Source organism: Lampris incognitus, chromosome 1 (genome assembly GCF_029633865.1).
Source record: "Lampris incognitus isolate fLamInc1 chromosome 1, fLamInc1.hap2, whole genome shotgun sequence".
NCBI classification, from domain to species: domain Eukaryota; kingdom Metazoa; phylum Chordata; class Actinopteri; order Lampriformes; family Lampridae; genus Lampris; species Lampris incognitus.
Genome location: NC_079211.1, coordinates 153,507,044 through 153,535,038, shown reverse-complemented (window position 1 = coordinate 153,535,038; position 27,995 = coordinate 153,507,044). Strand labels below are relative to the sequence as shown.

The following is a 27,995-nucleotide window of genomic DNA, read 5'->3' as shown; positions in this document are numbered from 1 at the left end:
CACCAACCACTTGACAACTCTTCAAGCCGGAAGTCGTTTGATTGCGGAAGTGTTCGGACAGAGGCGCAGCGCCCTGAGCCAGTTAGCATATGTGACTTATCACCTGACTGGATGACTTGGTCCCGCTCCATGTAGGACTCGGGCTTGTGTCCTTGCAGAGCTTTATCAGGTAAGCGTTTGACTGACCGCGTTCAGAGGCTGCTAGCTACACAGCTGAACCAAACCAAACATGAGCAACGCAGCGTCTTGTCCTAGCTAGCTAGCGGGCTGGCGGGCTGGGCTGGCTAGCTAGCGGGCTAGCGGGCTGGGCTAGCTAGCTAGCGGGCTATCAGCGCTAACGTACAGGCAAGCTGTCTTCATGCAGCAGCGTCGACAAGTGTCAATCAGCAGCGCTGCAGAAGTCAGAGCTGTCATGATGGCCCTTGTTTTAAGGTACGAGTCAGGATGCAGAACCATAAAGGTGCTCCGAGGAGGGGGCAGCCGTGTCTACCGGAATGTCACTCAGTCCCAAATAAGAACATGTTAAGAGCTGTTTCACATTTTGAGGGTGATCTCAGCAGTCTGAAGCATAGATGCTGAAATGACGTTTTTTCCTGGTTAACTAGCTAACTGTTTTATATTTCCTCCTAACCCTTTAAAGACCTGCTGTTTTTAAGTAGCTAGAAGTCGTGATTCGTGTGATTTTTGTATTCATGTGGGACAAACTGGCTGCTTTACAAACATCGACAACCCCATCCCCTTTTAACAATGGAGACACTCCTCATGAACCAACCCTTGATACCCATTTAATTTGGTCTTCTCTTAAAATAGTTTGGGGCTGATAGCAATACAACCACACCAAAAAGCCTATCCACTCATTCATTCTTAGACCAATTTAGGGTAGAGAAGCACGAAGATGCCCATTAATGAATAAATTCAGAACAAGCTAGGGTACATTAAATTAGGAAATACATTTATCGTTTGTGATATGGGGCTATACAAATAAAATTGACTTGACTCTTATTTGGTCAGTAAACCAGAAGCTATTTGGCGTTACCCCTGACTTACACCGAATAGACTTAACTTATCTGAATTAAATCTTGGTTTGACCAGTCTAGCTCAGTGGCTCTCAAAATTGTAGGATGGGCATCTCAGTTGCTGTGTGTGCATTTTGTTTTCCATACATTACTTACAGCTGTAATCCTAGTCAGGGTCACAGGATGCAGTAGCCTATCCAAGCATTGGATGGAAGGCAGGGCGACACCCTGGACAGGTTGCCAGTCCATCACAGCACCCGCTCACTTACACTTATGAGTAATTTAGGGACACCAATTCACGTAGCATGCATGTCTTTGGACTATGGGAGGAAACTGGAGTACCTGAAGGAAACTCACAACATGGAGAGAACATACCAGTTCAGATGGATTCGAATTGGGCTTGGGACCCTCTTGCTTTGAGGCAGTTGTGCTGACCAGGTTTTATTTTGTGCCTTGTAATTTTGTTTTGGACATTAAGATTTGTTTCCTTGAATGGAAAGCTAGCTTTTATGAATAAAACTCTTCACCTTAAGTGATGTACCACATGTGTGCCAATCAATGTGATTCTACCAATTGTGACAAATTCCTTGTCCGTCTTTCTAGCATACGTGGTACTGGTGGTGAAAAGAACTTGGCTGTGGTTATGGCGGACCACAGTGATGTTAGCTTACAGCCGGAGGAGCGGGTCCGTGCCCTGACCAAGAGGGGAAGCTCAGTTGAAGTTAATGATGATGTGCCACCACGTCGCTACTTTCGTTCAGGGATGGAGATGATCCGAATGGCTAATATATATACTGAAGAGGGGAATATCGAGCGTGCATTTTTACTCTACAATAAGTATATCACGTAAGTATATCAGGGTTTGAGAAATGTTTCAGAGTCCAAGACACAAATAACTAAAGTGATTATTTGTTGACAATACTCCTTCATTTGATGGTTACTTTGATCCTCATCTATTGAACTGCCAGTTTTGGTTCCTGCTAGTATGGACCCAGTGGCAGTAAACATAATCAGCACATAAATAACAGGCTTCAGGCTTAGGGTAGAAATAAGAATTGAGAAGAAAGGACTAATGAGAAACTGTATACACTTTGTAAAGATCATAGAAAGGCCTCCTTTCAAAAGATAGGCTTGAAAACATAGCCTATATATTTTACATACAAAGCGATTTTATGCTAGACATTTGTGCAAGTCTTTTAATTTTACCGAGTTTTCAAGTTATTCCGACATCATTTACATACTTAAGCACGAGCCTTTATGAAACAAAATATATCAATTTTTAACATCTGAGGGTTATAGAAAAATTTAGAATGTCATTGCTTCCATTCATGACTTTGAACAGTGCAAACTGTTTTTATGAGGACAGTATTGATTTACATGGGTATTGAAGTGGTGTTGATTTGAAACTGTTTGAGTAATCTTTTTCACAACTGACAGCTGAAACCAGTTTTGTTTTTTGATTACACTGCTTTGATCTCACTTTTCCAACTTTTAGTCTTTCATAATTGACAAAACCAGATTTGAGACTAAGGTTGTGAATTTGAGTGCTACAGTGTTTCCTGTGGAACAAGCGGTTTGCCATGGGGGCAATGTGAACCGGGGATCATTGTTTTGCATGGTTTTTTTTTATTGTTTAGTGACAAGAACAAGGGTGATGTGCAGAACTGTAGCAACTACAGAGGTATAAAGTTGATCAGCCACAGCATGAAGATATGGGAAAGAGTAATAGAAGCTAGGTTAAGAGGAGGAGAGGTGATGATCAGCGAGCAGCAGTATGGTTTCATGCCATGAAAGAGCACCACAGATGTGATGTTTGCTTTGAGAATGTTGATGGAGAAGTATAGAGAAGGCCAGAAGGAGTTACATTGTGTCTTTGTAGATTTAGAGAAAGCATACGACAGGGTGCCGAGAGAGGAGGTGTGGTATTGTATGAGGAAGTCGGGAGTTGCAGAGAAGTATGTAGGAGTGGTGCAGGATATGTATGAGGGAGGTGTAGCAGTGGTGAGGTGTGTGGTTGGAATGACAGATGGGTTCAAGGTGGAGGTGAGATTACATCAAGGATCGGCTGTGAGCCCTTTCTTGTTTGCAATGGTGATGGACAGGTTGACGGACGGGATCAGGCCGGAGTCTCCGTGGACTATGATGCTCATGGATGACATTGTGATCTGTAGAGAGAGTAGGGAGCAGGTTGAGGAGAGCCTGGAGAGGTGGAGGTATGCACTGGAGAGCAGAGGAATGAAAGTCAGTAGGAGCAAGATGGAATACACATGCGTGAACAAGACGGAGGACAGTGGAATGGTGAGGATGCAAGGAGTGAAGGTGACGAAGGTGGATGAGTTTAAATACTTGGAGTCAATTGTTGAAAGTAACAGGGAGTGCAGTAGAGAGGTGAAGAAGAGAGTGCAGGCAGGGTGGAGTGGGTGGAGAAGAGTGTCAGGAGTGATTTGTGACAGAAGGGTACCAGCAAGAGTTAAAGGGAAGGTTTACAAGATGGTTGTGAGACCAGCTATGTTATATAGTTTGGAGACAGTGGCACTGACGAAAAGACAGGAGGTGGAGCAGGAGGTGGCAGAGTTGAAGATGATAAGATTTTCACTGGGAGTGATGAAGAAGGACAGGATTAGGAACGAGTATATTAGAGGGACAGCTCAGGTTGGGCGGTTTGGAGACAAAGCAAGAGAGACAAGATTGAGATGGTTTGGACATGTGTGGAGGAGAGATGCTGAGTATATTGGGAGAAGGATGCTGAATATGGAGCTGCCAGGGAAGAGGAGAAGAGGAAGGCCAAAGAGGAGGTTTATAGATGTGGTGAGGGAGGACATGCAGGTGGTTGGCATGACAGGGGAAGATGCAGAGGACAGAGATGAAGGAGATGAAAATGGACGATCTGCTGTGGTTACCCCTAATGGGAACAGTCGGAAGAAGAATGATTGCTTAGTGACAAAGTTTGCAGGATTTATTGGAGCATTTTACTCTTCTGGGCTTCTTGTAGAACACTTCCATGGCCCTTTGTTATGGGAAATCCTTGAGAGGAGGAGGCCCATTAATAGGCAGCCGTATGCAGGCTACTAGTATAGTTACTGAAAGGCTTTGCTTTCAGTAACGATTACTATAACCAGCTATGAGTCAGGTTAAAAGTCAGCTAAAAATAGTTTAAAACCAGAGGTCTTTCAACTACGGTTCGGAGCCCCTGATCTGTAAAGTTATCATATGTAATCACTTTAATTCAGGCACAAAAGGAAGTGCAGGGATTGGATTCAGTGTAGCGAACCTTGAGACAATCTCTGCTCACGGCATCTTTCAACCACCCAGCCAGGCCAGCCGGACCAAAAGCCACCACAAGCGGTGCAGTCGCCCCAGAAAGAGAAGGAAGTGAGCCGGGATAAGAGCTCAAACCAAAAAGAGCGAGCAAGAGATCCATTGCCCCCATCCCCCACCCCCACCCTAACTAAATGCCTGCTCTGTTAACCTACCTAGTCTGTTTTTCTTTTGCTTGGAAAATCCACAAGTCAGCTCATTTTCTTAAATTAGTGCTGTTAACGGACTGAATTCCGTAATGCATGCATGGGGGCCGGTAGTCGGGATTCCCAGGCGAGTCATCGAGATGTTGGATTGAATGTTTGATTGCAGAACGTTTTGTTTTATTTCGTGATTATTATTTTTTTTCCGTGGCGGCAAACGTTACCTGTGGAAACACTGCAGCTAAGTGAAATCATGTTCACATTCTCATCACCTTACATTGTGTGGTGATATTTTGTTGTTTGTTTTTGCCCAGGCTCTTTATTGAGAAAATTCCTAAGCATCGAGATTATAAAACTGCTAACATTCCTGAGAGGAAGGACACATACAAGGTGCTCATAGGAACTGAAGTCATTTTTTTGTGCATGATACAACTCATTCTAATCATTTTCATATGAAGGAAGTGTTCATGCTGTGCATTTCCTTGATTTCTGCTCTCCTCTCTTCTGCTCTTACAGAAACTTAAGGATGTTGCGTTCCCTCAGGCAGAGATACTAAAAAAAGCTCTTTTGCAGCGATTTGAACAGGAATATGCACAATACCTTGTCAAAAAGGTAATAAAAGGGAAGGAAATCTCAAGAATACTGGGTGGGTCTCATGCATATTTATCATCCCACTTCTACCTGAAGTCTCATCATTTTGGGGGGAAATGATAGAGATGATAATTAGAGGAAAGAGGAAACATTAAAATTGCCTTGTGGAATTCCACTCTTTCAGCAATGTGAATAACAAATCAAAGCATCCATCCATCCATTATCCAAACCGCTTATCCTGCTCTCAAGCTCACGGGGATGCTGGAGCCTATCCCAGCAGTCATCGGGCGGCAGGTGGGGAGACACCCTGGACAGGCCGCCAGCCCATCACAGGGCCACAAATCAAAGCAAGCAAGAAAAATAAATTCAAATAGAAATGTAGTGGGGGCGTCCGGGTAGCATAGTGGTCTGTTCTGTTGCCTACCAGCACGGGGATCGCTGGATTGAATCCCCGTGTTACCTCCGGCTTGGTTGGGCGTCCCTACAGACACAATTGGCCATGTCTGCGGGTGAGAAGCCGCATGTGGGTATGTGTCCTGGTCGCTGCACTAGCGCCTCCTCTGGTCGGTCGGGGCACCTGTGCGGGGGGAGGGGGAACTGGGGGGGAATAGCGTGAGCCTCCCACGCGCTACGTCCCCCTGGTGAAACTCCTCACTGTCAGGTGAAAAGAAGTGGCTGGTGACTCCACATGTATGGGAGGAGGCATGTGGTGGTCTGCAGCCCTCCCCGGGTCAGCAGAGGGGAAGGAGCAGCGACCGGGGTGGCACAGAAGAGTGGGGTAATTGGCCGGATACAATTGGGGACAAAGGGGGGGGGGGGCGAAATGTAGTGAATACGCTGCAAGTTTCCCATTTTGGAATGCCTCCAGTAGATGTGGTTCACTATGGTCACTTCAGAGTTTACTTCAGACTGCCAGCGTGAGCCAAGTCTCCTGCGGGACGGGGAGTCAAAAAACAAGGAAAGCAACTCAGCGGAACCAGCTCCTGTATTTCTGAATGCAGAAATCTGTGTGTGTGGGGGGGGGGGGGGGGTCTGCGAGTCATTCACTATGTATCAGTGAATATCCTTCAGCAGCCGCTGCTGAAAATGTGCTTGTCAGTCTGCGCTTCAGGGAAGGGAAAGTATTATACATGGCACCTTTTTACAACAAACTCATCTTTTTAACCGTAACATGTTGATGTCGCACCTCGATTCACACAGCGTTGTGTAACTACACAGCTTCACATAATACATTACATGTCTGGCTCACAGAGGACATGGGCCTTGTCTTTTTTTAAATGTACATTTTACATGGACGTTAAAGAAGAACATTAACACAAGCAAACACCGTGGTGTAAATAATGACCATAAAAGTATAACAGTAATACTTGAACTATATTTAATTTTACTATATGCTGTATGAACTAAATGCATAACACATCTTCTAGTATGCAAACAAAGTGGCTACTATTCAGAAGCGCTTGTTGCACTCCAGCGGTCACCCTGGTTTTCAGCACAGACGTGCTCACTAAGTCCAGACTACATGGAGTACAGACAAATATAATTGGCTACTACATGGAGTACAGACAAATATAATTGGCTACTACATGGAGTACAGACAAATATAATTGGCTACTACATGGAGTACAGACAAATATAATTGGCTACTACATGGAGTACAGACAAATATAACCGGCTACTACATGGAGTACAGACAAATATAATTGGCTACTACATGGAGTACAGACAAATATAATTGGCTACTACATGGAGTACAGACAAATATAACCAGCTACTACATGGAGTACAGACAAATATAATTGGCTACTACATGGAGTACAGACAAATATAACCGGCTACTACATGGAGTACAGACAAATATAACTGGCTACTACATGGAGTACAGACAAATATAATTGGCTACTACATGGAGTACAGACAAATATAACCGGCTACTACATGGAGTACAGACAAATATAACTGGCTACTACATGGAGTACAGACAAATATAATTGGCTACTACATGGAGTACAGACAAATATAACCGGCTACTACATGGAGTACAGACAAATATAACCGGCTACTACATGGAGTACAGACAAATATAACCGGCTACTACATGGAGTACAGACAATTATAACCGGCTACTACATGGAGTACAGACAAATATAACCCGCTACTACATGGAGTACAGACAAATATAATTGGCTACTACATGGAGTACAGACAAATATAACCAGCTACTACATGGAGTACAGACAAATATAACCGGCTACTACATGGAGTACAGACAAATATAATTGGCTACTACATGGAGTACAGACAAATATAACCAGCTACTACATGGAGTACAGACAAATATAACCGGCTACTACATGGAGTACAGACAAATATAATTGGCTACTACATGGAATTACAGACAAATATAACCAGCTACTACATGGAGTACAGACAAATATAACCGGCTACTACATGGAGTACAGACAAATATAACCAGCTACTACATGGAGTACAGACAAATATAACCGGCTACTACATGGAGTACAGACAAATATAACCAGCTACTACATGGAGTACAGACAAATATAACCAGCTACTACATGGAGTACAGACAAATATAACCGGCTACTACATGGAGTACAGACAAATATAATTGGCTACTACATGGAGTACAGACAAATATAATTGGCTACTACATGGAGTACAGACAAATATAATTGGCTACTACATGGAGTATAGACAAATATAGCCGGCTACTACATGGAGTACAGACAAATATAACCGGCTACTACATGGAGTACAGACAAATATAATTGGCTACTACATGGAGTACAGACAAATATAACCTGCTACTACATGGAGTACAGACAAATATAACCGGCTACTACATGGAGTACAGACAAATATAATTGGCTACTACATGGAGTACAGACAAATATAACCTGCTACTACATGGAGTACAGACAAATATAATTGGCTACTACATGGAGTACAGACAAATATAACCGGCTACTACATGGAGTACAGACAAATATAACCGGCTACTACATGGAGTACAGACAAATATAACCTGCTACTACATGGAGTACAGACAAATATAATTGGCTACTACATGGAGTACACACAAATAAAGCCAGCTACATGTAACAAGTGTAATATCCTGGTCAGGGCAGCTTTTCATGTAAAATGTGGCTTGAATTATTCTTTTGGAAATCAGTTGTGGCTTGTAGAGGCTGAGGGAAAGCGAGCCGTATTGATATCGGAAACATCAGTGTAGAGAAATACTTTAATTCACTCTTTAACTTTTTCCTGTCTGAATCTAAGCTATGGCCGAAAAATTCAGCCAAGTCATGGACCCACTTCCTGTGATCACAAGTGGGCTTGATGTCTTTGTGTAAAAGGCGGGCCTTGTTACATAGCCCTCTTACTAAAACATTGGATGCCAAAAGTTTAGAAGTAAAAAAAAGCCGAATATCAGTTTATCAACACTTAACAGTGTTCCCATATCAAACAGTCCCATATCAAGTCTCTGTGCACACATGGTTCTAAATGAGAGCCATGTTGAAACGTGATTATTTTATCATCAAAAGTAAACCACAGATCATTTTGAATTTTTCACAGATTACAGATAACACCAATAAGCTTTTCCTGCAGTGTCACAACCCCGTTAGAACATGTTGTCTTTGCTTTTTTGAATATGGCTTCTTCTGTCTTACCGTGATACTTCTCTAAGTGATGCTGGTACTTTGTGAGCAGAGAGCCGAGGAGGCGGCCGTGGCCCAGGAGCAGTCCAAACAGAGAGCGCTGGATGCAGAGCGTGAACGCGTGGCTGACATGCAGCGGCGGCAGCGGGAGCAGGAGCAGTTCAGTGCCTTCGAGGAGATGATTCGCCGCCAAGAGCTGGAGAAGGAGCGCCAGCAGGTGGTGCTGGAGTTTGGTACGCCGGGCACGCCTCCACCGGATGCGCCCCTCATCCCAGGCATCCAGGGTCCCCCGTCTTCCTACGTGGTCACCCCAACCCCTCCACAGAGTCCGGGGGAGTTCTCCACATCATCCAACAACCACCCCCAACCCCAACATGGACACCCTCCTGTGTCCGCAGGGCAGTCTGTCACCGGCCCACCAACCTTTGACCGGTCGCTCAAGCCTGGGTCTCTGGTCAGTCCAGGGAACAACAGTGAGTTAATCTTATTCTACAATGAGGGCCGGCTTTCAGAGGATTTAAATACTACACCAGTACTGGGTTAAAGCATTTATTTCTCTGAGCTGGACTCTCTTTCTTTCTCTCTCTCGCGCTCTCTCTTTCTCTCTCTCTCTCTCTCGCTCTCACTCTCTCACCCCATGACCTACTTAATTTATTGTTTAGACCATGCCTTGCTTCAGAAGGAGACAAGAACCCCACTTTTCCTATCAACCATTGTTTACCTCTCCACGTTGTCCTCCCAGATACCATGGTGGATGCCCTCCGGCAGCTGGCAATTCCCAGTGAGCTGTGCCGGAGTTTCCTGAGGCTGGCTGAGGCCAACACCAGCCGAGCCGTAGAGACTTGTGGTATCCTGTGTGGCAAACTGGTAAGGCTTTGTTTTGGGGAGGGAAAAGGAACAGCTGCAAGTGGAGTGGAATGTTTGTTGTGCAGCACCGGTATGTGTGAGTCCATTCCAGAAAATAAAAACTCAAAAAACAAAGCACAGGTGAATTTCACCAATACTTACATGGCTAGATTTGCAGGAGTAGACATTTTTTGTGAACTTGAAGAGAAAAGTGAATTTTATTTGGTTTTATGTTATGTCAAGATGATGAAAATACAAATTCTGTGATGCCACTGAATGACGTTACTTCAGAGGGTCAGAAGACAGTTTCGTGGCGTATTATATTTCTCTGTTACCTCGTTTAAAGTAATGATGATTCTCACTTAAATAATCATCTGTTAAGTTACTGTTTCTCGCTGGACAAGGTGATGCAATGACGATTCAGCCTATCGCCCGCTGATGAGAGCCCCTGCATTTGCATTAATGGGGGGAAATACAGACGTGTGTGTGTGTGAATGTAGCATGGTTAAAAACGTCATAACCAAAAATTGTTAAATAATTACACAAAGTATCACCACATGATTATTATTATTATTTTATTTTCATTGCCAACATTGTTATTTTATTTTATTATATCATCAGGAAACGCTTATAGTAGCCCCTCCTTGTTGTGATGCCATTTCCTGTTAGTAGCCCCTCCCTGTTGTGACGCCATTTCCTGTTAGTAGCTATAAAACGTATGTTCCCCCTGACTTCTGCCTCTTTCCCGCTCTGGACATGTAGAAAGAGGCTACAGCAGGAGCTGATCTGACGTTTTCTGAAACCTGTCCTGTGTTGTTTATATGTGACAGACAGAATACAGATCCCATACATGAGAGAAGTTGTCCTGTCTTTCCTACACAACGCAATGGAAAAGTACACCGGTCACATGTGCGTGCATGCGTGCGTGTGGGGACATTTCCTCTAAAAATGGCAAGTGGGAGTGACATGTTTTATGTCAGCCAGCAGGGGTGTGTCCGCCTGTGGGGCTAGATGAATAGATGCTGTGTCTGTTGGTGTCATGGCAAACTAGTCAGCAGTTTTAAAATGACTCCTGGGAAATGTGTGATTAAAAAAAACAATGCAACCAACATCTTTAGATTGCCACTTTAAGCATCTTCAAAAATGAAATGGAAGGGGCGTCCAGGTGGCGTTGTGGTCTATTCGTTGCCTACCAACACAGAGATCGCCAGTTTGAATCGCCGTGTTATCTCCGGCTTGGGCAGGCGTCCCTACAGACACAATTGGCCGTGTCTGTGGGTGGGAAGTCGGATGTGGGTATGTTTCCCCGTCGCTGCACTAGCGCCTCCTCTGGTCGGTCAGGGCACCTGTTTGGGGGGGTGGGGGAACTGGGGGGAATAGTGTTATCCTCCCACATGCTACAGCCCCCTGGTGAAACTCCTCACTGTCAGGTGAAAAGAAGCGACTGGTGACTCCTCATGTATCGGAGAAGACATGGGGTAGTCTGTAGCCCTCCCCGGACCAGCAGAGGGGGTGCAGGAGAGACCAGGACTGCTTGGAAAATAGGGCAATTGGCCAAGTAAATTGGGGAGAAAAAAAGGGGGGGGGCAGAAAAAAAAAGAAATGGAAAATCTTGATAAAGCTAGGCTGTTATAGGTCACATTGTGTTGTTATGATCATGAATGTTAAGAATAGGCCACATTGTGTTGCTATGAACATGAATGTTAAGAACAGGCCACATTGTGTTACTATGATTGTGAATGTTAAGAACAGGCCACATTGTGTTGCTATGATCATGAATGTTAAGAATAGGCCACATTGTGTTACTATGATTGTGAATGTTAAGAGCAGGCCACATTGTGTTACTATGATTGTGAATGTTAAGAACAGGCCACATTGTGTTGCTATGATCATGAATGTTAAGAATAGGCCACATTGTGTTACTATGATTGTGAATGTTAAGAGCAGGCCACATTGTGTTACTATGATCATGAATGTTAAGAATAGGCCACATTGTGTTACTATGATTGTGAATGTTAAGAGCAGGCCACATTGTGTTACTATGATCATGAATGTGAAGAACAGGCCACATTGTGTTACTATGATCATGAATGTTAAGAACAGGCCACATTGTGTTACTATGATCATGAATGTTAAGAACAGGCCACATTGTGTTACTATGATCATGAATGTTAAGAATAGGCCACATTGTGTTACTATGATCATGAATGTTAAGAATAGGCCACATTGTGTTGCTATGATCATGAATGTTAAGAACAAGCCACATTGTGTTACTATGATCATGAATGTTAAGAATAGGCCACATTGTGTTACTATGATTGTGAATGTTAAGAGCAGGCCACATTGTGTTACTATGATCATGAATGTTAAGAATAGGCCACATTGTGTTGCTATGATCATGAATGTTAAGAATAGGCCACATTGTGTTACTATGATTGTGAATGTTAAGAGCAGGCCACATTGTGTTACTATGATCATGAATGTTAAGAATAGGCCACATTGTGTTACTATGATCATGAATGTTAAGAATAGGCCACATTGTGTTACTATGATCATGAATGTTAAGAATAGGCCACATTGTGTTACTATGATTGTGAATGTTAAGAACAGGCCACATTGTGTTACTATGATTGTGAATGTTAAGAACAGGCCACATTGTGTTGCTATGATCATGAATGTTAAGAATAGGCCACATTGTGTTACTATGATCATGAATATTAAGAATAGGCCACATTGTGTTGCTATGATCATGAATGTTAAGAACAGGCCACATTGTGTTACTATGATCATGAATGTTAAGAACAGGCCACATTGTGTTACTATGATTGTGAATGTTAAGAACAGGCCACATTGTGTTGCTATGATCATGAATGTTAAGAATAGGCCACATTGTGTTACTATGATCATGAATGTTAAGAATAGGCCACATTGTGTTACTATGATTGTGAATGTTAAGAACAGGCCACATTGTGTTACTATGATTGTGAATGTTAAGAACAGGCCACATTGTGTTGCTATGATCATGAATGTTAAGAATAGGCCACATTGTGTTACTATGATCATGAATGTTAAGAATAGGCCACATTGTGTTGCTATGATCATGAATGTTAAGAACAAGCCACATTGTGTTACTATGATCATGAATGTTAAGAATAGGCCACATTGTGTTACTATGATTGTGAATGTTAAGAGCAGGCCACATTGTGTTACTATGATCATGAATGTTAAGAATAGGCCACATTGTGTTGCTATGATCATGAATGTTAAGAATAGGCCACATTGTGTTACTATGATTGTGAATGTTAAGAGCAGGCCACATTGTGTTACTATGATCATGAATGTTAAGAATAGGCCACATTGTGTTACTATGATCATGAATGTTAAGAATAGGCCACATTGTGTTACTATGATCATGAATGTTAAGAATAGGCCACATTGTGTTACTATGATTGTGAATGTTAAGAACAGGCCACATTGTGTTACTATGATTGTGAATGTTAAGAACAGGCCACATTGTGTTGCTATGATCATGAATGTTAAGAATAGGCCACATTGTGTTACTATGATCATGAATATTAAGAATAGGCCACATTGTGTTGCTATGATCATGAATGTTAAGAACAGGCCACATTGTGTTACTATGATTGTGAATGTTAAGAACAGGCCACATTGTGTTGCTATGATCATGAATGTTAAGAATAGGCCACATTGTGTTACTATGATCATGAATGTTAAGAATAGGCCACATTGTGTTACTATGATTGTGAATGTTAAGAACAGGCCACATTGTGTTACTATGATTGTGAATGTTAAGAACAGGCCACATTGTGTTGCTATGATCATGAATGTTAAGAATAGGCCACATTGTGTTACTATGATCATGAATATTAAGAGCAGGCCACATTGTGTTACTATGATCATGAACACACTCATTTGTAGCAGTTGCCGTGGGCAGGGTTGAGTCATGTAGGATTGAAGGTTTTTAATAAAACTTGAGTCAGTGTAAAGGCTAAGAGGACAGAACTTGTCTATAATCATATACATACATATATATATACACACATACATACACACATATACATATATATATACATACACACATACACATACACATATATGAGATATATATGAGATATATATATATATATGAGATATATATATATATGAGATATATATATATATATATATCGTAACTAGCAGGGGCCATTTTTTACTTGGCTTAGTTTCTGCCTAAAGCTAACATGGTGTGTTTGTTCACAAAGATGATCTTGTCCATCAGGATTGTTTGTCAATTCGATTTTGAAAAAGATGATGAAGCTAATGAAGATGATGCTAATGATTATTATTTATATATTCAAAGCAACACAAAGTGCTTTCCAAAGAAAGGAACCTTAACAGAGCTATAAAGAAAGCAAAGAAGAGACAGATATTCATGTGTTTTGATGCAGCTGAGAAGTGTAATTTTTTTCTCTGATTATCATCTCTGTGAGTCCCCCAGAGTCATGAGACTTTTCAGCTAGAATGAGATGATGAATATGCATGAGACCCAGTGTTTTTAGTCTTTATTTTAATTCTAAATGTTGTGTAATGAGTGAGTTTTGTTTGTGTTCCAGACCAGAAATGAGTTTACCGTGACTCATGTCATCGTGCCGAAGCAGTGCGGCGGACCCGATTACTGTGACACGGAAAATGAGGAGGAGCTCTTCCTCATCCAGGACCAGTATGACCTCATCACCCTGGGCTGGATCCATGTGAGTAAAAATCTGCTTAAAAACAAAAAGAAGGGGGTCCGCGGTGGTGTAGCGGTCTAAGCATCGGCTTTGTGTCGATGCAGTTGCCCACTGGGAACCGGGGTTCGCACCTCGGTCTCGTCAGATCCGACTATGGCCGGACTCGATGAAGCAGCAATAATTGGCAGCGCTGTCTTCAGGAGGGGGGCGGAGTCGGCTTGTGTTCATCACATGAATGCGTCTCTGTGTGTGTCGGAAAAAGCAGTGGTTCGGCTTGGATTCGCCTTGTCACAGAGAGGTGCAGTTGGCGAACCCATGCAGTACGAGGGTGGGTGTTTGAACTAGAATAGGGATCAATTGGCCACTAAATTGGGAGAAATCAGAAATAATTTTTTTTTAAAACGAAAAGGGAGGAAACCATCGTCCCAAGCCTGTTTGCCTGGAAATGTACACAGCAGTCAGCAGAAAGCCATCTGAAACCATGTGCGCCATGCTCCAATGATCAGCTTGACAAAACCAGAGACTTATGTACAGCATTTCTTCTTGGTGGACATTTTGTCTATGAGATAGATCGTTATTTTTTCTTTTGTCAGTTTCTCGAAGTGTGAAGATAATTGTGTGCCGTTGCCTCAAGCTCACTCCTTGCCAACACTGTATGGATGTGTTGAGTGCATTATTGTCTTGGTCACATCTAGGCAGGTCAGGTCCTTTCTTTATCTGCCGTGTGGGCAGCACGGTGGCCCAGTGGTTAGCACTATCGCCTCACAGCAAGAAGGTCCTGGGTTCCAATCTTGGGGGTCATGCCGGGTCGTCGTCTGTGTGGAGTTCGCATGTTCTCCCGTGTCTGTGGTGGGTTTTCTCCGGGTGCTCTGGTTTCCCCCACCATCAGAAAGACATGGATGTCAGGGTTAGTACTCCTGTCTGTGCCCCTGAGCAAGGCATGGCAAGGCCAACTGGAGTTATTCCCCAGGCGCTGCACAGCGCTGCCCACTGCTGCTAGCTACACAGATAGGATGGGGTACATGCAGAGTAATTTCCCCACGGGGATCAATAGAGTATATCAAAATAAAAATAAAAAAATCAAGACTAATGACCTTACCGCCACGGGACTTGAACATGTTCTTCCATCAACAGCAGCACCCTTAGTGGTTGTAGGGGTACACGCCTGTTACCTTAAACAATTTGGACTTGAGCCTTTTTTTTTTTATTATTCCAATTTCTTTTTTCCCCTACTGTTAACTCTTTTCTCAAAATGGCAAACCTTTTGGCGCTTGTTGTCAGTCCAGCCGCAGTACTGCTGCCTACACTGCCCGCCTACCCTCTGCTGCCTACACTGCCTGCCTGCCCTCTCCTGCCTACACTGCCTGCCTGCCCTCTGCTGCCTACACGGCCCGCCTGCCCTCTGCTGCCTGCCTGCCCTCTGCTGCCTGCCTGCCCTCTGCTGCCTACACTGCCTGCCTGCCCTCTGCTGCCTACACTGCCTGCCTGCCCTCTGCTGCCTGTCTGCCCTCTGCTGCCTGCCTGCCTGCCCTCTGCTGTCTACACTGCCCGCCTGCCCTTCTCGCAGGCTCTAATTGTTTCTCACACGCTCGTTGAATCTGGGAGTTGAACTTTTGGGCAGCAGTCATTAACAAAAACAGAACATTAGCACGTTGAACAGGAACATGTCTTCTCAAACTTCTCAGACTCATGATCGAGGTGACGTCTTTTCCACAAGTGCGAGCATTTGTTTTTCACATTCGCTCACAGCCATCTGTAGGTGCAAGTTTGAAGGACATGCTTTCACTAGAGCAAAGCCCAGAGCTGTGTGGGTGTGAGGGAAGTCTTACAAATGTTCAGGGAGGCTCTCACTGCAGGTGTTCTGATGAGAGGGTGCAGAATCTGTGTGTGTGTGTTTGTGTGTGTCTGTGTCTGTGTCTGTGTTTGTGTGTAAAGGTGCCTTTGCACTTGTGCACGCTAAACCGTTTGAAAATGTAAAATGGGGCCTAACCTCCATGTTTTGTTTCCCAGACACACCCCACTCAGACAGCCTTCCTGTCCAGTGTGGACCTTCACACGCACTGCTCCTACCAGATGATGCTGCCGGAGGCCATCGCCATTGTCTGCTCGCCCAAGTTCAACGAGTGAGTCCATCCAGCAATCCAGCCATCCATCCGTCATCCAAACCGCTTATCCTGCTCTCAGAGTCATGGGACGCTGGAGCCTATCCCAGCAGTCATTGGGCGGCAGGCGGGGAGACAGGCTACCAGGCCATCATGGGGCTGATATATATACACACACACACACACACTTAGGGACAATTTCGTACAGCCGATTCACCTGACCTACATGTCTTGAGTCACCTGACCTACATGTCTTTGGACTGTGGGAGGAAACCGGAGCACCCGGAGGAAACCCATGCAGACACGGGGAGAACATGCAAACTCCACACAGAGGATGACCCGGGATGACCCCCAAGGTTGGACTACCCCGGGACTGGAACCCAGTCCACTGGCAGAAAACGTGATACTTCTGGTTGTGTTTACTGAGTCCACGGCTCCTCAGAAAGTGGGAGAACATCGGAGACTTGGTTGTGTGTACTCTGGGTCTTGAAGAGGGAAACATATATATCCTTTGGCCCCTGAATATGTTTTCAGAAGTGTAGAAAATGTAGTGTTTTCTCTGTCTGCACCTTTTCTAATGGGGTCTCAACCCAGGCTTGTGGAACTGTTGATCCACCATGTCCTACTCTACAGTTTTGTGGTTCAACACATCTTAAAGTAATAGAAGCTGGCATTAAGTTGAAGCTGGCATTTAAACCTGGAAAAAGTTCTAAAGTGAACTTGCTTGTGGACACCCTGTGTTGAAAGAAAAAAAGGGAGGACTCCATCATTCATTATTTCCTGTAGAATTGTTATTCTTATTTTGTGGATATGAACGGTGGGAGATAGTTTTGATTCTGACACCAAGGTTCAAGCCTGGACACATTTCAGTATGCGGTCTAGTCAGTGTTGAAACATAAGAGTTACTCCTCCTTCAGTGCCCTGAGCAAAACTGTAAGAGTTACTCCTCTTTTAAGCTGACATCAGGAGACCTGGCTTACTGTTACTCCATCCTCCTTCAGTGCCCTGAGTAAAACTGTAAGAGTTACTCCTCTTTTAAGCTGACATCAGGAGACCTGGCTTACTGTTACTCCATCCTCCTTCAGTGTCCTGAGTAAAACTGTAAGAGTTACTCCTCTTTTAAGCAGACATCAGGAGACCTGGCTTACTGTTACTCCTTCAGTACCCTGAGTAAAACTGTAAGAGTTACTCCTCTTTTAAGCAGACATCAGGAGACCTGGCTTACTGTTACTCCATCCTCCTTCAGTGCCCTGAGTAAAACTGTAAGAGTTACTCCTCTTTTAAGCAGACATCAGGAGACCTGGCTTACTGTTACTCCATCCTCCTCAGTGTCCTGAGTAAAACTGTAAGAGTTACTCCTCTTTTAAGCTGACATCAGGAGACCTGGCTTACTGTTACTCCATCCTCCTTCAGTGCCCTGAGTAAAACTGTAAGAGTTACTCCTCTTTTAAGCAGACATCAGGAGACCTGGCTTACTGTTACTCCTTCAGTACCCTGAGTAAAACTGTAAGAGTTACTCCTCTTTTAAGCAGACATCAGGAGACCTGGCTTACTGTTACTCCATCCTCCTTCAGTGCCCTGAGTAAAACTGTAAGAGTTACTCCTCTTTTAAGCTGACATCAGGAGACATGGCTTACTGTTACTCCTTCAGTGCCCTGAGTAAAACTGTAAGAGTTACTCCTCTTTTAAGCTGACATCAGGAGACCTGGCTTACTGTTACTCCATCCTCCTTCAGTGCCCTGAGTAAAACTGTAAGAGTTACTCCTCTTTTAAGCAGACGTCAGGAGACGTGGCTTACTGTTACTCCATCCTCCTCAGTGTCCTGAGCAAAACTGTAAGAGTTACTCCTCTTTTAAGCAGACGTCAGGAGACGTGGCTTACTGTTACTCCATCCTCCTCAGTGTCCTGAGCAAAACTGTAAGAGTTACTCCTCTTTTAAGCTGACATCAGGAGACCTGGCTTACTGTTACTCCATCCTCCTTCAGTGCCCTGAGTAAAACTGTAAGAGTTACTCCTCTTTTAAGCAGACATCAGGAGACGTGGCTTACTGTTACTCCATCCTCCTTCAGTGCCCTGAGTAAAACTGTAAGAGTTACTCCTCTTTTAAGCAGACATCAGGAGACCTGGCTTACTGTTACTCCTTCAGTGTCCTGAGTAAAACTGTAAGAGTTACTCCTTTTAAGCAGACGTCAGGAGACCTGGCTTACTGTTACTCCATCCTCCTTCAGTGCCCTGAGTAAAACTGTAAGAGTTACTCCTCTTTTAAGCAGACATCAGGAGACGTGGCTTACTGTTACTCCATCCTCCTTCAGTGCCCTGAGTAAAACTGTAAGAGTTACTCCTCTTTTAAGCAGACATCAGGAGACCTGGCTTACTGTTACTCCTTCAGTGTCCTGAGTAAAACTGTAAGAGTTACTCCTCTTTTAAGCAGACGTCAGGAGACGTGGCTTACTGTTACTCCATCCTCCTCAGTGTCCTGAGTAAAACTGTAAGAGTTACTCCTCTTTTAAGCAGACATCAGGAGACCTGGCTTACTGTTACTCCTTCAGTGTCCTGAGTAAAACTGTAAGAGTTACTCCTCTTTTAAGCAGACATCAGGAGACCTGGCTTACTGTTACTCCCTCAGTGCCCTGAGTAAAACTGTAAGAGTTACTCCTCTTTTAAGCAGACATCAGGAGACCTGGCTTACTGTTACTCCATCCTCCTCAGTGTCCTGAGTAAAACTGTAAGAGTTACTCCTCTTTTAAGCAGACATCAGGAGACCTGGCTTACTGTTACTCCTTCAGTGTCCTGAGTAAAACTGTAAGAGTTACTCCTCTTTTAAGCAGACATCAGGAGACCTGGCTTACTGTTACTCCTTCAGTGCCCTGAGTAAAACTGTAAGAGTTACTCCTCTTTTAAGCTGACATCAGGAGACCTGGCTTACTGTTACTCCATCCTCCTTCAGTGCCCTGAGTAAAACTGTAAGAGTTACTCCTCTTTTAAGCTGACATCAGGAGACGTGGCTTACTGTTACTCCATCCTCCTCAGTGTCCTGAGGAAAACTGTAAGAGTTACTCCTCTTTTAAGCTGACATCAGGAGACCTGGCTTATTGTTACTCCATCCTCCTCAGTGTCCTGAGTAAAACTGTAAGAGTTACTCCTCTTTTAAGCAGACATCAGGAGACCTGGCTTACTGTTACTCCATCCTCCTTCAGTGCCCTGAGTAAAACTGTAAGAGTTACTCCTCTTTTAAGCAGACATCAGGAGACCTGGCTTACTGTTACTCCTTCAGTGTCCTGAGTAAAACTGTAAGAGTTACTCCTCTTTTAAGCAGACATTAGGAGACCTGGCTTACTGTTACTCCATCCTCCTCAGTGTCCTGAGTAAAACTGTAAGAGTTACTCCTCTTTTAAGCTGACATCAGGAGACCTGGCTTACTGTTACTCCATCCTCCTTCAGTGCCCTGAGTAAAACTGTAAGAGTTACTCCTCTTTTAAGCAGACATCAGGAGACCTGGCTTACTGTTACTCCATCCTCCTCAGTGTCCTGAGTAAAACTGTAAGAGTTACTCCTCTTTTAAGCAGACATCAGGAGACGTGGCTTACTGTTACTCCATCCTCCTCAGTGTCCTGAGTAAAACTGTAAGAGTTACTCCTCTTTTAAGCAGACATCAGGAGACCTGGCTTACTGTTACTCCTTCAGTGTCCTGAGTAAAACTGTAAGAGTTACTCCTCTTTTAAGCAGACATCCGGAGACCTGGCTTACTGTTACTCCTTCAGTGCCCTGAGTAAAACTGTAAGAGTTACTCCTCTTTTAAGCAGACGTCAGGAGACCTGGCTTACTGTTACTCCATCCTCCTCAGTGTCCTGAGTAAAATTGTAAGAGTTACTCCTCTTTTAAGCAGACATCAGGAGACGTGGCTTACTGTTACTCCATCCTCCTCAGTGTCCTGAGTAAAACTGTAAGAGTTACTCCTCTTTTAAGCAGACATCAGGAGACCTGGCTTACTGTTACTCCATCCTCCTCAGTGTCCTGAGTAAAACTGTAAGAGTTACTCCTCTTTTAAGCTGACATCAGGAGACCTGGCTTACTGTTACTCCTTTAGTGTCCTGAGTAAAACTGTAAGAGTTACTCCTCTTTTAAGCAGACATCAGGAGACGTGGCTTACTGTTACTCCATCCTCCTCAGTGTCCTGAGTAAAACTGTAAGAGTTACTCCTCTTTTAAGCAGACATCAGGAGACGTGGCTTACTGTTACTCCATCCTCCTCAGTGTCCTGAGTAAAACTGTAAGAGTTACTCCTCTTTTAAGCTGACATCAGGAGACCTGGCTTACTGTTACTCCATCCTCCTCAGTGTCCTGAGTAAAACTGTAAGAGTTACTCCTCTTTTAAGCTGACATCAGGAGACCTGGCTTACTGTTACTCCATCCTCCTCAGTGTCCTGAGTAAAACTGTAAGAGTTACTCCTCTTTTAAGCAGACATCAGGAGACCTGGCTTACTGTTACTCCATCCTCCTTCAGTGTCCTGAGTAAAACTGTAAGAGTTACTCCTCTTTTAAGCTGACATCAGGAGACCTGGCTTACTGTTACTCCATCCTCCTCAGTGTCCTGAGTAAAACTGTAAGAGTTACTCCTCTTTTAAGCTGACGTCAGGAGACGTGGCTTACTGTTACTCCATCCTCCTCAGTGTCCTGAGTAAAACTGTAAGAGTTACTCCTCTTTTAAGCTGACATCAGGAGACCTGGCTTACTGTTACTCCATCCTCCTTCAGTGCCCTGAGTAAAACTGTAAGAGTTACTCCTCTTTTAAGCTGACATCAGGAGACCTGGCTTACTGTTACTCCATCCTCCTCAGTGTCCTGAGTAAAACTGTAAGAGTTACTCCTCTTTTAAGCAGACGTCAGGAGACCTGGCTTACTGTTACTCCATCCTCCTTCAGTGCCCTGAGTAAAACTGTAAGAGTTACTCCTCTTTTAAGCAGACATCAGGAGACGTGGCTTACTGTTACTCCATCCTCCTTCAGTGTCCTGAGCAAAACAGCCAGAGGCCAAATCTCCAGTGTTTTGTTTTGTATTTTTATTATTATTAATTCAGCTTTTTGGTTAATTTTCTCTTAATGGGAGGCAACAGTAGATAGAAACACTCATCTACTATCCGTTTATTGTTAACCCGTGTTTCTTAAAATGCATATAGTGTATTTTTTCTGATTCTGCCTGTGAAGTGCCACTTCTAACATGGTGTGTTTCATGTTGCAGAATCGGCTACTTCAGGCTGACAGATCGCGGAACGGATGAGATCTCCACATGTAAACAGAAGGGCTTTCACCCTCACAGCAAAGACCCTCCTCTTTTTACAGTGAGTACGTGCCTGCTGGGAGCCCCTGCAGCGTGCTAACCGCCAGTGTTGTTGTTTACAGCAGAGCTGGGCTCTTTGCATGGATACGTTGGCAGCCAGTCTTTTTACACCTGACAAAATGATGACAAAGCCCAGAGACCCGTGAGCCATTTTATTTTCTAGATCAGTGATCCACAACCTTTTTGTACCCAAGGCCCCCCATGTCCAAGGAAATACTCCAGGGTCCCCCATGAGAGACATGCTAATCTGTCTGCCTGTCGTCGTCACGACTCCTTCCTTCTGTATACACTCCAACACAGTTAGTTGAGCTTATAAAAACATAAAAACAATTTAAAAACATTTCCTCTTTTAGTAATAGGCACATATTTTTAATATGCACGTATGGGCGGCACAGTGGTTAGCGCTGTCGTCTCACAGCAAGAAGGTCCTGGGTTTGAACCCCAGCAGTGTCCAACCTCGGAAGTCATCCCGGGTCGTCCTCTTTGTAGAGTTTGCATGTTCTCCCCGTGTCTGTGGTGGGTTTTCTCCAGGTGCTCCGGTTTCCCCCACCATCAAAAAAAAAAGGAAAAAAAAAACATGCATGTTAGGGTCAGTACTCCTGTCTGTGCCCCTGAGCAAGGCATGGCAAGACAAACTGGAGTTGGTCCCTGGGTGCTGCACGGCGGCTGCCCACTGCCGCTAGCTACACAGCTAGGATGGGTTACCTGCAGAGAAAAGTTTCCCTTCGAGGATCAACAGAGTATATCAGAATCAAAAAAAATTATTTACCAAGCAAAAATTTTTCGTTTGGTTTTTGTCATTTGCAGAACACATATAAGGTGTGGCACCCACACAACTTTAGAGGGCTTGCCTTGTGTTCCCACTGGGGACCAGGGTTCACACCCTGGTCTCGTCAGATCCGACTATGGCCGAACTTGATGAAGCAGCAATAATTGGCAACGCTGTCTTCAGGAGGGGGCGGATTCGGCTTGTGTTCGTCACATGAATGCCTCTCTGTGTGTGGGGGGCGGGGAAGCAGTGGTTTGGCCTGGATTCGCCTTGTCATGAAAGTGCCGAGGCATCTCCTTCGAGACTGCCGGCTGGAGAGATGCTGTTGGAAAACGCATGCAGCATGAGGGTGGGTGTTTGAACTAAAAAGTAGGGATTGATTGGCCACTAAATTGAAGGGAAAAATCAGAAATAAAATTTATAAAGAAAAAAAAAGAAAAATAAGGAAGTCAGCGTGCCAACCTGCCTATCGTCATTTCAAATAAACCCGAATATTTGCTCTACAAAGAGGGCTTGAAGGATATGACTGACTTTTAATGAAGAGAATGCTAATATATTTTACATTTTCTAATTTAGCGGACACCTGGATCCAAAGTGCCTTACAAGAGAATCTGCAATTAGAAGATGTTTGTTTGTCAATTTACAGCCATCTTAGATCACTAAATAGTAATCATATCATAGCCAAGAGTGCAGGCCATCTTAGAGCACTAAATAGTAATCATATCATAGCCTAGAGTGCAGGCCATCTTAGAGCACTGAATAGTAATCACATCATAGCCTAGAGTGCAGGCCATCTTAGAGCACTAAATAGTAATCATATCATAGCCAAGAGTGCAGGCCATCTTAGAGCACTGAATAGTAATCATATCATAGCCAAGAGTGCAGGCTATCTTAGAGCACTGAATAGTAATCATATCATAGCCAAGAGTGCAGGCCGTTTTAGATCACTAAATAGTAATCATATCATAGCCAAGAGTGCAGGCCATCTTAGAGCACTGAATAGTAATCTTATCATAGCCAAGACTGCAGGCCATCTTAGAGCACTGAATAGTAATCATATCATAGCCAATAGTGCAGGCCGTCTTAGAGCACTAAATAGTAATCATATCATAGCCAAGAGTTCAGAATAGTAATCATATCACAGCCAAGAGTGCAGGCCATCTTAGAGCACTAAATAGTAATCATCATAGCCAAGAGTGCAGGCCATCTTAGAGCACTGAATAGTAATCATATCATAGCCAAGAGTGCAGGCCGTCTTAGATCACTAAATAGTAATCATATCATAGCCAAGAGTGCAGGCCATCTTAGAGCACTGAATAGTAATCTTATCATAGCTAAGACTGCAGGCCATCTTAGAGCACTGAATAGTAATCATATCATAGCCAAGAGTGCAGGCCGTCTTAGAGCACTAAATAGTAATCATATCATAGCGAAGAGTTCAGAATAGTAATCTTATCATAGCCAAGACTGCAGGCCATCTTAGAGCACTGAATAGTAATCATATCATAGCCAAGAGTGCAGGCCGTCTTAGAGCACTAAATAGTAATCATATCATAGCCAAGAGTTCAGAATAGTAATCATATCACAGCCAAGAGTGCAGGCCATCTTAGAGCACTAAATAGTAATCATCATAGCCAAGAGTGCAGGCCATCTTAGAGCACCGAATAGTAATCATATCATAGCCAAGAGTGCAGGCCGTCTTAGATCACTAAATAGTAGTCACATCATAGCCAAGAGTGCAGGCCATCTTAGAGCACTGAATAGTAATCTTATCATAGCCAAGACTGCAGGCCATCTTAGAGCACTGAATAGTAATCATATCATAGCCAAGAGTGCAGGCCGTCTTAGAGCACTAAATAGTAATCATATCATAGCCAAGAGTTCAGAATAGTAATCATATCACAGCCAAGAGTGCAGGCCATCTTAGAGCACTGAATAGTAATCACATCATAGCCAAGAGTGCAGGCCATCTTAGAGCACTGAATAGTAATCATATCATAGCCAAGAGTGCAGGCCGTGTTAGAGCACTAAATAGTAATCATATCATAGCCAAGAGTGCAAGCCATCTTAGAGCACTGAATAGTAATCACATCATAGCCAAGAGTGCAGGCCATCTTAGAGCACCGAATAGTAATCATATCATAGCCAAGAGCGCAGGCCGTCTTAGAGCACTAAATAGTAATCATATCATAGCCAAGAGTGCAGGCCGTCTTAGAGCACTGAATAGTAATCATATCATAGGCAAGACTGCAGGCCATCGTAGAGCACTGAATAGTAATCATATCATAGCCAAGAGTGCAGGCTGTCTTAGAGCACTAAATAGTAATCATATCATAGCGAAGAGTGCAGGCCATCGTAGAGCACTGAATAGTAATCATATCATAGCCAAGAGTGCAGGCTATCTTAGAGCACTGAATAGTAATCACATCATAGCCAAGAGTGCAGGCCATCTTAGAGCACTAAATAGTAATCATATCATAGCCAAAAGTGCAGGCCATCGTAGAGCACTGAATAGTAATCATATCATAGCCAAGAGTGCAGGCCATCTTAGAGCACTGAATAGTAATCATATCATAGCCAAGAGTGCAGGCCATCTTAGAGCACTGAATAGTAATCATATCATAGCCAAGAGTGCAGGCCATCTTAGAGCACCGAATAGTAGTCACATCATAGCCAAGAGTGCAGGCCGTCTTAGAGCACTAAATAGTAATCATATCATAGCCAAGAGTGCAGGCTATCTTAGAGCACTGAATAGTAATCACATCATAGCCAAGAATGCAGGCCATCTTAGAACACTGAATAGTAATCATATCATAGCCAAGAGTGCAGGCCGTCTTAGAGCACTAAATAGTAATCATATCATAGCCAAGAGTGCAGGCCATCTTAGAGCACTAAATAGTAATCATATCATAGCCAAGAGTGCAGGCCGTCTTAGAGCACTGAATAGTAATCACATCATAGCCAAGAGTGCAGGCCATCTTAGAGCACTAAATAGTAATCATATCATAGCCAAGAGTGCAGGCCATTAGGTGTGCAGTGGGTCAGTCACCAGAAGTGACACGAGTAATGAGATGAAATGACACATTAGCTGGACAATGCCATAAATAAGTACAACAGTTATGCTTATGAATGCATCACTGTTAAGCATCTATGGATTAGGGTGCTGCATTGCATTCTATGATAGGTATGGTTGGATGCAATGAAGCAGTAAGAACAGAACATAGATTAGATTAGATTAGAATAGATTAAAAAATGTGATCTAATTTTATCTATGTTATGTTCTTGCAGCCTTGCTTTGTGCATCTGACTGTAGCTATCATATGCAGCACCTTAATACGATCTGATAATTCTATGATAGGTATGGTCAGATACACAGCAAATCAGCAAGAGCAGAAAATAGCTGTGATGTGATCATAAAATAAGAGCGGCGCTTATCCATCATTAGTCTAGATGTCCATGGTCGATCATTTGTTTCACCAAACACACCCATATACCAAAAGCTGTCATCTGCGTAGAAATAAGATTATTATCTTTATATGTGTTTGTGAATTTCGTGTGAGCTGATGATAATAAATATAGTATAAAGCACAGCTAGATTGAATCTTGGTGCTGGAAATTTCTGGCATTGTGAAATTTGTCAAACTAGGTACCATGGTACCTTTTATTCCCTATGTATTGTCTGACAAAATGAAAAAGCACCCATTTGCATGCAGTGCATATTGCCTCTGGCTTTATGGAAGGAGGCTGGTGTCAGGAAGGAAATTTTGATTCATTTGGACTATTGACTATATGATAATAATAATAATAATAATATAAAGTATGTATTGTTTGTATACACATATTACACACATTAAAAACATACATTATGACGATGAAGTAGACATTGTGGGGGTGCCCCGGTGGCTCACAAGGTAGAGCGCACACCACATAAGGCTGAGTCCTTACCGCAGCGACCTGGGTTCGAATCCAGCGCTGGCCCTTTGCTGCATGTCTTCTCCTCTCTCCCCCTGCCTTTTCTGTCGCTCTCTACTGTCGCTATCAAATGAAGGTGGAGAATGCTAACAGAAAGAGGAAGAAAAGACATTTTGAGTGGCGTTTGCTGGGCTATTCTGCCTTCATGTTTACGTGTGTTTGCTTGTTCAGTTTGAGTAAAGACCATCGTTTATGGAAATGAACACTAACGAATATGTGCCTCTTCTTGCAGCATGCGGGACACATCACCATCACTGACGGCAGCGTATCCATGTTGGACTTGCGGTGATTTTTATTTTTTTGCTGTTTTTTCCTCACCACACTACTCACAGACTGAATTAAAAAAAAAAACCAATCCAGATGACCTGTTTGAAGAAACACTCGCATTATTTCGAGACAGCACTAAGTAAATCCCGGCTGCAGGTTCGAGCATTTACACGGACATCAGCTGTTCTCAAAGGACACGTCATTCTGGATTTTTTTGTTGTTTGTTTACTCTCTCAGCTTTCTTCTTTCGACTCTCCAAGCAAACAGCTGCTCCCCACCCCAGTGGGCGGGTGAACCTCTGGCTCTTTCACGTCTGCCGTCTGTCAGTGTGCAGTCTTGTTTTCATTTGTTTTCAGATTGGTTGGGTTAAAGATGTTAATTATCATGTGTCTGTCAGGGACATTAAACTGTGGTCAAAACAATATGCGGTTTTATGGTATGTATCCAATCTTACGTTGGGTTGATCATTCCTCATCAAGTGATGCTCCTGACCGACAGTGCCAAGGATGGGAGGATTCGCCAAGTCCCCAATAACGTTGAAGAAGTTCCACGTGAATTCAGCGTTCGCCCTCATGGAGCACTGCATTATGTTAGTGATGGTTTGTTTGCGTTGTAAGCTGGTGAAGAGGAACGCCAAGAGAAGCGAAAAGGCCAGTCATAGCTCAGGTACGTGGGCATTGCTGCTCTTCTGTATTTTTGTATACAATACGAATGCCTCACTCCTCTGGTATCTTTTGTCGTTTCCAGAAGATTTTGTTGAAAATGTCGCTGTGCTCATGATGGAGTAGTTTGTTTTATCGTCTGTTGCGGGGAGGGGGATGTATAACGTAACAAAACGTGGGCTATGCAAATCATCTAAGATGTGACTGTAGTTCAGAGGAAATGTGTGCAACAGACAACTGAATATACCGAAGACTGCACACTGCTGATCCACTAGCTGAGGTTCACCCCAACCAGTTGTGCTTGCTGCTGTCTGTCATCAGAGGATGTACATGATTAGCCTCGAGTGTGAGAATACGTCATCAGATAACACAATAAACTCAGAATACATGATCTGTTGTTTGAATTGTGTGTGTATGCGTGCGTCACTTTTTATGAGACTTGTGGAAGAAGCATGGTTGAAACATGGAACATCAGTTGCTGTGTATAAATAAGATCATGTGACCAACATAATAAACACTAGACATCAACATTCTGAGGCGTTTTGCATTTTTATTTACACA

At 43.5% G+C, this 27,995-nt stretch overlaps 1 protein-coding gene across 1 annotated transcript; it reads left to right on the top strand.

The window, feature by feature from the left end:
* Positions 1-35: 35 nt before the first annotated feature.
* On the top strand, positions 36-27,955 carry LOC130118032 (STAM-binding protein-like A). Its single transcript, XM_056286334.1, has 10 exons — positions 36-169; positions 1,620-1,862; positions 4,792-4,867; positions 4,994-5,089; positions 8,804-9,224; positions 9,494-9,618; positions 14,211-14,348; positions 16,338-16,450; positions 21,666-21,765; positions 26,738-27,955. Exons 2-10 carry the CDS (start codon positions 1,660-1,662, stop codon positions 26,792-26,794), a joined length of 1,329 nt encoding a protein of 442 aa, XP_056142309.1. The 5' UTR covers positions 36-169; positions 1,620-1,659; the 3' UTR covers positions 26,795-27,955.
* Positions 27,956-27,995: the final 40 nt, after the last annotated feature.